The sequence below is a fragment of the Perognathus longimembris genome, chromosome 1 (assembly GCF_023159225.1).
Source record: "Perognathus longimembris pacificus isolate PPM17 chromosome 1, ASM2315922v1, whole genome shotgun sequence".
NCBI lineage: Eukaryota > Metazoa > Chordata > Mammalia > Rodentia > Heteromyidae > Perognathus > Perognathus longimembris.
In genome coordinates this window covers 46,498,870-46,512,879 of record NC_063161.1, presented here as the reverse complement: position 1 = coordinate 46,512,879, position 14,010 = coordinate 46,498,870, and the positions used below count along the sequence as shown (strand labels likewise).

General features: G+C 37.3%; 1 protein-coding gene across 1 annotated transcript; it reads right to left on the bottom strand.

Moving 5' to 3' along the window:
• Positions 1-7,638: 7,638 nt before the first annotated feature.
• On the bottom strand, positions 7,639-8,574 carry LOC125354598 (olfactory receptor 6C6). The gene has a single exon (XM_048350283.1). The coding sequence runs from the start codon at positions 8,572-8,574 to the stop codon at positions 7,639-7,641; it is 936 nt and encodes a 311-aa protein (XP_048206240.1).
• Between the last annotated feature and the right edge of the window lie 5,436 nt (positions 8,575-14,010).

Here is a 14,010-nt window from a genome sequence, read left to right as displayed (position 1 = left end):
CTTATTAATGACACAATATCATTCTTTCTGAAGGATCAGCAGAACTCCATTGTGTATATATCCCGTATTTTCTTGATCCATTCATCAACTGAAGGGTATCTGGGTTAATTGCATATTTGGGCTATGGTAAGCAATGCTGCAATGAGCTTAGTTGTGTTCTAGTGTGGCATTGTTTGTGGTGTATTGGATAAATGTCCCAGGACTAGATTTCTGAGTCATAGGAAAGTTCTATGTTTAGTCTTTTGAGGAACCACAATACTGCTTTCCAGGGTGGTTGAACAAGGTTACATTCCACCAATAGTGTAATAAAGTTCCTTTTGGCTGCATCACTGCTAGCATTTGTTGTTAGTTTCCTTTTTATTCCTCATTTTAATCCACATGCTATTTTTTTTTATTGTGAAACTGATGTACAGAGAGGATACATTTTCATATGTTAGGCATTAGATACATTTCTTGTACTGTTACCTCCTCCTTCATTCCCTCCTCCCACCTCACCCTTTTCCTTTCCCCCCATGAGTTGTTCAGTTGATTTACACCAAACAGTTTTGCAAGTATTGCTTTTGTAGTCCTTTGTCTTTTTACCTTGTGTCTCTCGATTTTGGTATTCCCTTTCAGTTTCCTAGTTCTAATACCAGTATACACGGTTTCCAATGTACTCAGATAAGATACAGAGATAGTGTAGGTACAACCACAGGAAGGGGATACAAGAGGATCATCAATAATAGATGCTACGGTTTCACATGGCAAGTTGAAAGTAATTACAACAGCGATATAACAGTCGTTTCCATAACATGGAGTTCATTTCACTTAGCATCATCTTATGTGTTCATAAGGGTGTAGCTATTGGGCTCTTGTGATCCTCTGCTTTAACTAGCCTTAACCTGTGCTAATTATTCCCTATGAGGGAGACCATAGAGTCCATGTTTCTTTGGGTCTGGCTCACTTCACTCAGATGCCCCTCAGTAGGCGAATGGATCAGGAAATGTGGTACATATACACAATGGAACTTTATGCGTCTATCAGACAGAATGATATTGCCTCATTTGTAAGGAAATGGAAGGACTTGGAAAAAATTACACATGTTATTTTATTTGGGCCATGCTTTTCTTTATTTATTTTCCTTTATTGTCAATGCAAAGTACAGACGGGTTACAGTTTCATATGCAAGGCAGTGAGTACATTTCTTATTCAACTTGTTACCTCCTCCCTCATTTTCACCACCTCCCCCCTCCACATTTCCCTCTCTCCCCCATGAGTTGTACAGTTGGTTTACACCAAATGATTTTGTAAGTATTGCTTTTGGAATCATTTCTCTTTTTATCTTTGTCTTTCGATTTTAGTATTCCCTTTCCCTTCCCTAGCTCTAATACACATATATACAGTATCCAGGGTACTAAGATCAGATACAGAAATAGCAAGGGTAACACCACTGGAAGGGAATATGAGAGAAAAAAAAAAGGGTAAGGTTTCACATGGCATGCTGAAAATAATTACAATAATGATATGGAAACAACTTGTTTCCATAAAGTTTGGTTTATTACACTTTGCATCATCATATGTTCATACGGGTATATTGTGATATTCTGCTATGACTAAGCTAAACATGTACTAATTATTCCCTATGAGGGAAACCATAGAGTCCATGTTTCTTTGGGTCTGACTCACTTCACTTTGTATGATATTTTTCCAAGTCCTTCCATTTCCTTACAAATGGAGCAGTGTCATCCTTTCTGATAGAGGCATAGAATTCCATTGTGTATATGTACCACATTTTCCTGATACACTCGTCTACTGAGGGGCATCTGGGTTGGTTCCATATTTTAGCAATGGCAAATTGTGCTGCAATGAACATTGTTGTGCTGGTTGCTTTAGTGTGGTCTTGCTTTGATAAAGAAGCTATAAAAATAGGATGGAAGAAAGACCGCCACTTCAACAAATGGTGCTGGCAAAACTGGTTCAAAACCTGTAACAAACTAAAATTAGATCTTTATATATCACCCTGCAGCAAAATCAATTCCAAATGGATCAAAGACCTCGAAGTAAAATCAGATACCCTGAGAACACTACAAGAAGAAACAGAAGAAACACTTGGGCTCCTTGGCATAGGATGAAACTTCCTTAATCAAGACCCAGAAATGCAACAAACCAAAGAAAGATTGGACAAATTCTACTGCATCAAACTGCAGAGCTTTTGCATGGCAAAGGACATGGTTGCAAGATAAACAGAAAGCCCACAGATTGGGAGAAGCCATACAGCAGACAAAGGCCTCTTATCTAAAATATATGCAGAACTAAAAAAATTTAAATCCTCCAAAACAAGTCCTCAAAGAACCAATGGCCCCCTCAACAAATGGGCTAAAGACTTGAAAACAGACTTCTCTGAAGAGAAAATGAGAATGGCCAAGAGACACATAAAAGTGCCCTATGTAACTGGCCATAAAAGAAATGCAAATCAAAACTACACTAAGATTCCACCTCACCCCAGTAAGAATGTCCATTATCAGGAAATCTAATAATAACAAATGCTGGAGGGGATGTGGCCAAAATGGAATCCTACTACATTGTTGCTGGGAATGTAAACTTATTCAACCACTATGGAAAGTGGTCTGGAGGTTCCTCAGAAGGCTAAACATAGAGCTCCCCTGTTGTTAGTTTTCTTGTAATGGCAATTCTAACTAGGGTGAGGTAAAATCTCAATGTTGTTTTGATTTGCATTTTTTATGGCTAGAGGTGTTGAACATTTCTCCATATGTCTACTGGCCATTTTTCTTCTGAGAATGTTCTCTTTTTAGGTCTTTAGCCTATTTATTGATTTGGTTGTCAAGTTGTTGAAAATTTATTTGTGAGAGGGTTAATTTTTTGAACTCTAAGTATATTTTCAAGATGAAGCCTTTGTCTGGTAAAAATCTCCCATTCTGTAGGCCTTCTATATATCTTCTTAGCTATGTCCTTTTCCCTTTTGAAGTTCTTTAGTTTGATGCAACCCCATTTATCCAGTCTTCCTTTGATTTGTTGTGATTCTGGAAGTTTTCACTTGTGCCTAGAAGGCCTAGGGTTTCTGCTACCTCTTACTATAATACTTTCATGGTATCTGGCCTTACCTTAAAGCCTTTGATCCATTTAGAATTGAATCTGATGAAAGGGTTATGTGAGTATCTAGCTTCAGTTTTCTGCACGTGTATAGCCAATTTTGCCAGCAATATTTGTTGAAGAGGCTGTCTTTCTTCCATCCTGTGTTTTTGACTCCCTTATTAACTATTAAGTGTTTATACATCTGTGGAATTATTTCTGAATCTTCTACTCTATTCCATTGGTCCTTAAGCCTATTCTTGTGCCAGAAACAAGCTGTTTTTATTACTACAGTTTTATAACAGAGTTTGGAGTTTGGTATTTATATTCCTCCAGCACTGTTCTTCCTGATAAGGATTATTTTTCCTGTTTTGGGTCTTATATTATTCCATATGAGTTTTAGAAATTATTCAGTTTTCTAATTATTATTCAATAATATTCCAGTCTTTCCCTAGATCACTCTGCCTCTCTCTTTCCTATGTTTGTTTATTTTCACTTCTTTTGCCTATCTCCACAGTCATTTTATCCAAATTTGATTCATATTGTAATCAAATCAAAATTTGAGGGCAATTTTTCCTCAAGAATTATCTTAATTCAAATGAAATACAACAATTGTCAAAATAGTTGAATACTGCAGTAAAATGGCTGAGGTAAATAGACCAACTAATTTGAATTTCATGAATTTCTATATTCACATTACAAATGCATCCCTGGGAAGTGTCACTGGAAGTTTGCAATATGGGGTAAACTGCTCCAAGGACACAAAAGGTTACAATTCTCTTAATCTGTTTAATTAGGGAGAAGACCTTGATAGCTGCTGGAAGATCTTAAAGCCTAAGATATGAGAACATTCATTCATATGCAAAGGGTAAAAAGAGTGAGAATTCTCTCTTTGAGGAATTTCAAATATACATGGATGGTGGTGAAGAGCAGTAAGCTTTGATGTTTGTATTATGTTATTATTATTTGTATTTGATATTTGTATTAGTTAATAAAGTGTTCCAATTCAATTAACCTCAATTTGTAATTAGTTATGATTAAAATCATGTAACATGATTCCTAAAGTCATATTTAATAAAAATAATTATCCCTATTTTTGTGAGCTTTATGAGAATAAGATCAGATGAATACCACTGAACTATCACACTCCTAAGTGTTTATTACAGTAAGCCAGAACCTCAGGAAACCATGAGGCTAAGTGAGGATGACCTATAAGAAAAAAATGGGAGATTTAGGTAAAAACACAATTACGGCATTTCCCTGTGGTCTAATTGGATGATTAAATAGAAGCTAAGTTGTGGGGACTGCTTTCTCTGCTCCAGCTCAAATGCTTATTCCTTTCTCTCTTATTACCCTCGTATCGTCTTCTCCCCCAACCCTCGGCCTGCAGGTCTGTCGGGGTGAGACGTAGGGGCGTCTCCGTCCTGGCTGCACGTGACCCGCGTGGCAATGTGACCGTTTTCCTACCTACGGACATAGACCACGGAGTCAGCTTCTGAGAGCGAACTAACTTTATTGAGAGAGGGGCAAGGGGAGATGTTCGGGGGAAGGGGGTTGGCCAGGATTCCCATAGGCCATGAGCTGTCAGGTGACCTCCAAGGGGCTGGTCACTTGACCTCCAAGGGGCTACGTCACTCTGAGCGCGCCAAACCAGGGCGGGGCTGGTAGGCGCCAGGCTGGCTGCCAGCTAAGGTCGGGGGTCTCTTTGCCCGACCGGTTTCTCCGGATTCCAATGTATAGAGGATGGAAGGGCCGCATTCCCCAGCTGGGGGAGGTGCCTCAGGCCCCTTCCATCTAGGGGGGAAGATGGACCCCAACACTAAGTTAAACCCAAAATGTAGCAGAAAATAATGATAACAATAAAGCATCCTAAAATATCTATATCTTGTTCCATTTTTATTCATGTAGCGACCTTATTAGGATTGGCTAATCTATTTTTCTGTAACTTTACTCATTTATGTGATTTCTGTGTTCCTGAAAATACTTATGTGATACTTACAAATAACTTCTTCAAACCCACTAAGAATATATATGTAGGGAATGAGAATGGTGAATTAAACATGACTGCAACCCATTTATTATCTTCACAGTCTAAAAGCTTAATTAAATCTCTAATTTTTTCTAATTATCCCTGCCTTGATTATTATTACTCTCAGCCTGCTGTCCTATTCATATGCTGAGCTTAAAATTTTATAGTTTCAAATAATGACACACCACTAATGTCCTTGATTATAAGACAGCCCATAGTCAATATTATCTGTGAGAATAATTTTTCTAAAATAAAACAGATGAATATAGAAGTCTCTGTCTTAGACAAACTTTGAATAATTTTTCTAGCTGTAATTGTCAAATAGAGATTCTCACCTCAAATCTAAGATGCCTAGACTCAGAAGAACTCAGAAAAATGGTTTGGAACAGCACAAAGAAAGAAGTGAATGTGAAAGTTCATGGTCACCTTCTTACCCTGATTTCATTATTACACATGTCTTTCAACTGAATATCACTTTATTCCCTATATTGTATAACATGATCCCAGTGTAACAATTACAAAAATTAAATTTAAATATAAAACTGAAAGGGTCGAGAAGCGCATCCGCGGAATGGAGGACACCAAGAGACGTTCTCATGCAAAAGCAAAGGGTTTATTCGAGCAGGCTCAGGCTCACAGCATGACCGTAAACCAGTCAGCAACTGAGAGCCCCGAGCTTTTCTGAGGGGGACCTTATATAGGACTCTATTATCCGTTAGGGTAAAGCCCGTGCATTAGTAACCAATAGATTTAAAGTAACACATCGTGGTCTGCACGCAGGCAGCCAATCATTTTACACTGAGTCACATACGTTTACCAATCATTTTAAGGGGAGATACATGTCCTAATTTGGGCTAGTAAGGGATACTTGCCAAACTGCATGTGCGCATGGATTCTTGGAATGGGGAAGTGACCTTTTAGACGCAATTTCCCGGAACAGGGCTGGTGCCTTTTGTTTGTTCCCTGCTTGCAGGCTGCAAGGTTTTAGATAACAGTAGATAGCAGGATGTGGGTTTGTCCTCATGTCCTGGAGGGAGAGGGGCTCCGGTATCTTCCTACTCAAGGGGGTTGGTATGGCCTCTTTCAAAACTATCAAGATGAGTCTTACAATAATACTTTTTTTTTTTTTTTTTTTTTTGCTGCTACTAGGGATTGAAAGACCTGGGTGTGGTCTTGGAGCTTTTTGGTTTAAGGCCAGCACTCTACCACTTGAGCCACAGCTCCACTTCCAGCTGAGATAAGAATCTCAGACTTTCCTGCCTGGCCTGGCTTTAAATTGCTGTCCTCAGATCTCAGTTTACTAAGTATCTGGGATTACAGGCATGAGCCACCTGTGCCTGGCTACAAAAAATACATTTTATAATTAGTAAATTTAAGTTCAAAATATTCTCCTAATAAGACCCTTAGAGGTTTGATTCTTCAGTGTTTTGATACTTCTTCCTCTCCAGACTCAAAATGCTCCTACCAACAATTACCACATTAAATATTGTTCCATGCTCTTGAATTCTTCAAAAATTTAAGTATTATCTTTTACTGAGTTGTAGAAAGTCCCAATTGGGAATAGTTACTGAACCAGAGGGATGAGTTAAATTTCTCCTATACTACATATGGAGAAATAGAGGTATGGAAGGTTTGTGTTGTCTGTACCCAAAGCTTTTACTGCATAAATTTCAAGACCCTTTTCTCATCACTTGTTAGACTTATTCTCCAAATCCTGAGTCATTTTCACATACTCCTATCTTAATGTGTTTGCTTGTGCAGATAACTAGCCCCAACATAATTACTGCATTCTCCAGAAAGACTTCTCTATTTTTTAAGCTCCACAGAAGTCATCCTACCTGACTCATACTTATTTGTGTATACTTTTGTTATGACACTAATTCCACACTGCATACTAGGATTTGATTTGTGTGTTTATCTTTTTTTCGGAAAAAAAATCTCCTTAAAGGTGAATATTGAGACCATTGTAATGTCTAGAATGGGATAGATGTACAATGAATTCATGCTGAATTAAGATAGAATGTATAGCCAATTAAACTTAGAAAAGCACATTTTTTTCAAAGCCGTACTTTCTGAAAATTCACACTAAAGAAATATTAGCTAAAACTTGGATTCAAATCAATCTTGAAAGAAGCTGTGTGATGGGTCACATCTGTAATCCTAGCTACTCAGGAGGCTGAGATGTATTGTGGTTCAAAGGCAGACCAAGTGAGAAAGTCAATGAGCCTCTTCTCTCCAATTAACTACCAAAAAGCCAGAAGTGGAGCTATAGTTCAAATAAAGAGCTAGCCTTGAGCAAATAGCTCAAGGAATATATCTATGCTCTTAGTTCCAGCCCTAGAACTCGCACAAAATAAAACTGAAAGAAGTTATTGTGTTAGAATAAAATACTTTATCAGAAAGAACATAATGTCTGAATCTGAGTTACAATATCATTTAAGATCTGTATAACTCATGAGGTAGAAAAAAGATCCTTAAAATGTGTGAAATTGGGTTTTCAGGACTTAATAAGTTTAAAATTCATAACATGATGTTAAATTTTATTTTTTGTAAAACAAAATCTTTTGTAACAGGCCCAAGAAAACTTCCTTCACCTGCTGATTTCTTAAAGTATAAATGATGGGATTTAGTAAAGGGGTAACCGATGTATACAGCAAAGCTACACCTTTGGATACAGTCACTCGTTCTTTTGCAGATGGTTTAATATACATAAAAATACAGCTACCGTATGTCAATGAGACAACAATCATGTGGGAAGTACAGGTGGAGAAAGCTTTGGTCCTTTGCTGTGCAGAAGGGAATTTCAGAATAGTCTTAATGATGCAAATGTAAGAGAGACTCACTAAGACCAATGTGATCGCAAGGGTTACCACAGCTAAGACAAGGGACATAATTTCTAGGACATGTGTATCTGTGCAAGAAATCTGCAAAATAGGAGATGTTTCACACATAAAGTGATCAATTACTCTTGAAGCACAAAAATCCAGCTTGAGTCCCATAGCCAAAGGAGGGAAGATGATTAAGAAGCCAGTTACCCAAGAGCTGAGCACAAGCTGGTAGCACACTTTGTTATTCATGATGACTGCGTAGTGCAGGGGTTTGCAGATGGCGACATAGCGGTCATAAGACATGGCAGCGAGGAGGTAAAACTCAGTAACTCCCAGCAGAAGGATAAAAAATAGTTGAGCTGCACAATTATTGTAAGAAATGGTCTTGTCTCCAGTAACAATTGTCATCAAGAATCTCGGGATACACACTGTTGTGAATATGATTTCCAAAAAGGAGAAATTACGTAGAAAGAAGTACATTGGAGTCTTAAGGCGAGAATCCAGAAGGGTGAGAAGGATGATGGTCAGGTTCCCCATCAGACTCAATGTGTAGTTGAGAAACAGGAACAGAAAAATCACAACTTGCAACTGTGGGTCATCTGTCAGTCCTACAAGAATGAACTCTAATGCCATCGATTGGTTCTGCATTTCTCACTTGTATGTGTTCTCAAGGGAAAGAAGAAAAATTTAAATATGTTATTGCATTAGAATATATACACACTAACATAGGAAGAGAATATATCCTTGGACTCATCCATCTTGAAATGCTTGTTTTCTCACATGAAATTTCAGATGACTCTTAATCCTCTATCATCCAAATATCTTCTTACTTACTTGTATATTTTAAGTACTATCATATTATTTACTTACAGTTCACACCCTATTGCCTTTACTACCCCTCTACCCAAATTGCACTAATTTGCTTTGTCTGTTTAGGATCAGTGTGTAGGACACAAGAAACAAATTTTACCAAATCAAATGAGCTTTACTTTCTACTATGTATAATAATATAGTACTGCATATGTAGTACATATATATACATATGTATATATGTATGTCTTCTTTTCAGTTAACATCTCTGACATGTGTACTTTCATGTATCTGTGTCATTTGGGTATTGTTTTTCTTACTTCCACCTGATTCTTTTTTCTTTACTGAGATTGAAATCAGAGCCTTATGGTTGCTAGGCCAGTGCTCTACCATCAGAACCATGCCATATCTCCTTCCTACCATTTTCTTCACAATACTATTAAATATTCCAGAGAGAATATTACTTTCTAGCATTTTTACTTATGAGAATCCCATTTTATCTGCTTACTGCTACCTACCCCCCACCCCTGTTACACTACATGTGTCCATCTATTTTATTATGTGCATTACTTGTGAAATTTAAAGACTTCCCTAAAGAACTCATTTCATTATCTTTATTCTTTTCCTTTTATCATATTAATATCATATTCCTTTCCATGTATTACTCTCATAAGCTAATTTGGAAATAAACTCAGTAATTTGCATGCATAATGCCATTTCTCCAAACGGAGATTAGTGAATATTTTAATGTTTTTGATGAATGCTAGTGACTCACAGGCTTCAGCTCTTAAGTTGTCACAGCTTTGATCATATATATGTCTATTATTATCCATGTTATCATATTTGTTCTGTTCTGTTTTCTAAGAGTTGGGCATGCAATTCTGAAATGTGCTTTTTTCTTTATTGTCCTAGACCAAGATTCAAACTCAGTATCTTCAAGAATTTGTTTCATTATGAATTTGTCTTAGTTTCTGACTTCAAATTTAAGTTAAAATTATATTGGACTTACCTTTTTAACCTTCATTCATTCTCCTCTGTGCTTGGAAGAAGAGATGTATAGTGATAAAATTAATTATAATTTCACTTGCTTACTTTATTAAACTTATTAGTAGATCAATTGATAATCTTTTGTAGGGAGAATAATGTGTATTTCCACATTCCCTGTAGTGAATTTGCACTTCCCATAGTACAAAATCATATCTACTATGGAAGTCTGTGATGCTCTATCAATGATTTTATTATGTTCCAATCTCCCATTACAGAAATGATGAACATTGTGAATGTTGTTCTTTCAACTGAGATTGCTGATATTAAAAACCCCAAACCAAAAACTTTAAGGAATAGCATTATTTTTCTTTAAAATTAAATTATATTAAAAGTTGGAAATGAAATATAAAACGCCTGCTGAAACATATACAAGTCTTCTAAGAATGAGGTATGTAGGCAACTCCACTCACAAAAAAAAATGCTGCAATTTTGGCAGCATTTCTACTTATTATGAACTCAAGGGAATCTGCTGGAATATAAACAAACTCTTCTCTCGGGATTAGTATTACAAAAGTACTAATTATTAGCAATAGAAACATCACTATAGTCTACTGTAAATTAAAACTAAACAGAAGGTCTCCCAAAGGGGTACTGTAAGTGATTCAGAAAAATCAATAAATACTTAACAGCAGCTTTACCAGGTCACTGTTTGGTGCATAAGTAGAAAATCACAAATTGATGCATGCAAAACTGAATGAACTACTTATCTTTTAAATATGAACAGACCTTGAAAATCTCTAAACTAACTGAAAGAGACAGATACAAAATGATTTATCTCAATCATGCAAAAATAATATAGGTTTCCATTTACATACATTTCTGGTAACATCTGAGCACTAGAGACAGAAATCTGATCAGGTGAGTGATTAGGGGAAGAAGATGGCCAGACAAACATCATAACATTTAGGATGACAGAAAATACTTTATAAACTGTCTTGGGGTGTTTGTTGTGTAATTATATATTTGTCAAAGTTCATCAAATTATATTCAAAGAGTAAGGTTTTGTTACATTTAACTTTATCTTTCCAAGAAAATTATTGATACATTATTTTCCTCCTTTTAAATCAGCTATTTAGATAATTTAGTGCTGTATTGCCTAGTAAAATGTCTGCTAGCAAAATATATGTATACATATATGATTAAAACTGAATATTCAGCTTATTACTTTATCATCAATATTCAGTTATCACACACATTTGAAATGTTAAGGAGCTACAGTAGACAAGTGACACCATATTACACAACATTGACTTTGATTGTAAAAAGCCTAGCTAGAGGTGGAGTTCATTGGTACAATATTTACCTCCCAAAATTAAGTCCCTGGGTTTCATTCCTATTGTCAAAAACACCATGAGATCTGTTCTCATACATATTTTAAGTACACAAGTCAGTATTGTGAAGTGTAGGCACTATGGCATAGACAAGATCTCTAAAACATATATTTTAAAAGCAAATTACTAGTCTTTGAAAAAAGAGCTACAAAGTAGGATGGAAGAAAGACAGCCTCTTCAACAAATGGTGCTGGCAAAATTGGTTAAACACCTGTAACAAACTAAAGCTATATCCTCAAATATCATCCTGTACCAGAATCAATTCCAAATGGATCAAAGACCTCAAAGTAAAAGCAGATACCCTGAAAATATTGCAGGAAGGAATGGGAGAAACACTTGGGCTCTTTGGCACAGGTCAAAACTTTCTTAATAAAAGCCCAGAAACAGCAAATCAAAGAAAGGTTTGACAAATGGGAGTGCATCAAACTGCAGAACTTCAGCATGGCAAAGGACATAGCTTGCAAGATAAATGACCCGTTGATTGGAAGATCTTCACTGGCCAGACAAGGGCCTCATATCTAAAATATTCTTACAACTCAAAAAATTAAGTTCCCCAAAAACATCCTCGAAGAAACAACTGCACCCTGGGCTGGGGATATGGCCTAGTGGCAAGAGTGCTTGCCTCATATACATGAGGCCCTGGGTTCGATTCCCCAGCACCACATATACAGAAAATGGCCAGAAGTGGCGCTGTGGCTCAAGTGGCAGAGTGCTAGCCTTGAGCAAGAAGAAGCCAGGGACAGTGCTCAGGCCCTGAGTCCAAGCCCCAGGACTGGCCAAAAAAAAAAAAAACAACTGCACCCTTAATAAATGGGCTAAATACCTTAAAAGAGACTTTTCTGAAGAGGAAAATGAAAATGGCCAAGAGACACATAAAGAAGTGCTCAACATCACTGGCCATAAAAGAAAGAGCAAAAAACTTATATCCAACATAACTCATGAACATAGATTCAAAAATCTGGTTTCTTTATTTTTATTTTATTTTATTTTTGCCAGTCCTGGGGCTTGAACTCAGGGCCTGGGCACTGTCCTTGAGCTTCTTTCGCTCAAGGCTAGCACTCTACCTCTTGAGCCACAGTACCCCTTCCGGCTTTTTCCATTTATGTGGTGCCAAGGAGTCAAACCCAGAGCTTCATGCATGCTAGGCAAGCACTCTACCACTTAGCCACATTCCCAGCCCCCCAAAATCTTTTTTTTTAATTCTTGTTTTATTATTAAATGGTTGTACAAATAGGTTACAATTTCGCATTTTAAAAATCTTAACACCAGGGCTGGGGATATAGCCTAGCGGCAAGAGTGCCTGCCTCGGATACACGAGGCCCTAGGTTCGATTCCCCAGCACCACATATACAGAAAATGGCCAGAAGCGGCGCTGTGGCTCAAGTGGCAGAGTGCTAGCCTTGAGCGGGAAGAAGCCAGGGACAGTGCTCAGGCCCTGAGTCCAAGGCCCAGGACTGGCCAAAAAAAAAAAAAAAAAAATCTTAACACCAGGGGCTGGGGATATAGCCTAGTGGCAAGAGTGCCTGCCTCGGATACACGAGGCCCTAGGTTCGATTCCCCAGCACCACATATACAGAAAACGGCCAGAAGCGGCGCTGTGGCTCAAGTGGCAGAGAGCTAGCCTTGAGCGGGAAGAAGCCAGGGACAGTGCTCAGGCCCTGAGTCCAAGGCCCAGGACTGGCCAAAAAAAAAAAAAAAAAAAAAAATCTTAACACCAGGTGGTAATGACTCACAATGTTAGCTATTCAAGAGGCTGAGACCTGGGGATCATGATTCCAAGACAGCTGAGGCAAACAGATCTTTAAGACTCTTATCTCTAATTACCCAGCAAAAAGGTAGAAGGGGAGGTTTGGTTATAATGATAGAATACCAGCCATGAACAAAAAGCAGAGTGAGATCACAAGGACACACTTAAAAATATCTCTCTGTATTACTTGGCTTTCTAAATTGATAGGTCAAAAAAAAAATCATAACATCTCAAACTTGGTTATCCTAGAGTAGTTTCGTTTATTTATTTTTCCTGTTGGTCCTAGGATTTGAACTCAGGACCTGCATGCTGTTCCTGAGCTTCTTTATGCCCAAGGCTAGAGCTCTACCACTTTAGCCACAGCACCACTTCCTGCTTTTTTGAGTAGTTTACTGGAGATAAGAGTTTCTTGGACTTTTGTGCTCAGGCTGGCTTCAAACCATGATCATCAGATCTCAGCCTCCTGAGTGGCTAAGATCAGAGCCATGAGTCACTGGCACCTGGAAAGTGTTTCTTTCTTTCAGTATCGTCTCCCAGCTGTTTGGACAGTGGCTAAAAAAGGTAAATTTTACTATCTTCATAATTTTCAATCTTCATCTTTTTCTGAGAGCTTTGAAATACTTCACCTTCCAGTGTCTTAAGGCAGTATTTCCTGGAAATTTGCTTACCAAATTCTCCTCAGAGTAGGTTTTAGAATTCAGATAGTATGAATCTTTCCCTTTGTATAAAAGAATAACAAAAGACAAAAGAAATTCATTTTTACTTCTAAATGAGACTGCTAGAAATTGCTTATGTAATTCAACCTGTGCTTTTTCTGTATGGGAAAGTTTTATCTAATAAAGGCAAGTATGCACTAAATTTACTGAGCTATATAATGCCCTAATAACCAATTACTTAGAACATTAGCTTAGGCAAATGAGGGGGGCAGAGGATGGAGGAGGAAGGGTAAGCAAATGTGGTTATTATATTCAATGTACATTGTGTAAAAAACGAACTATGTAACTCAGAGTTTGGTACAGAGAAGTATACAATTCAACAAAAAATACAACCACATTTTACTGTAACTTATTTATACCTATTTTACTTATTTATACTTATTATTTATACTTATTTTAAACCAACTATAACTGTCCTAGATACTAAAGAATA

Excerpts from the sequence above, each read along its gene's own strand:
- LOC125354598 (XM_048350283.1), bottom strand. The coding sequence starts at position 8,574 with ATGCAGAACCAATCGATGGCATTAGAGTTCATTCTTGTAGGACTGACA.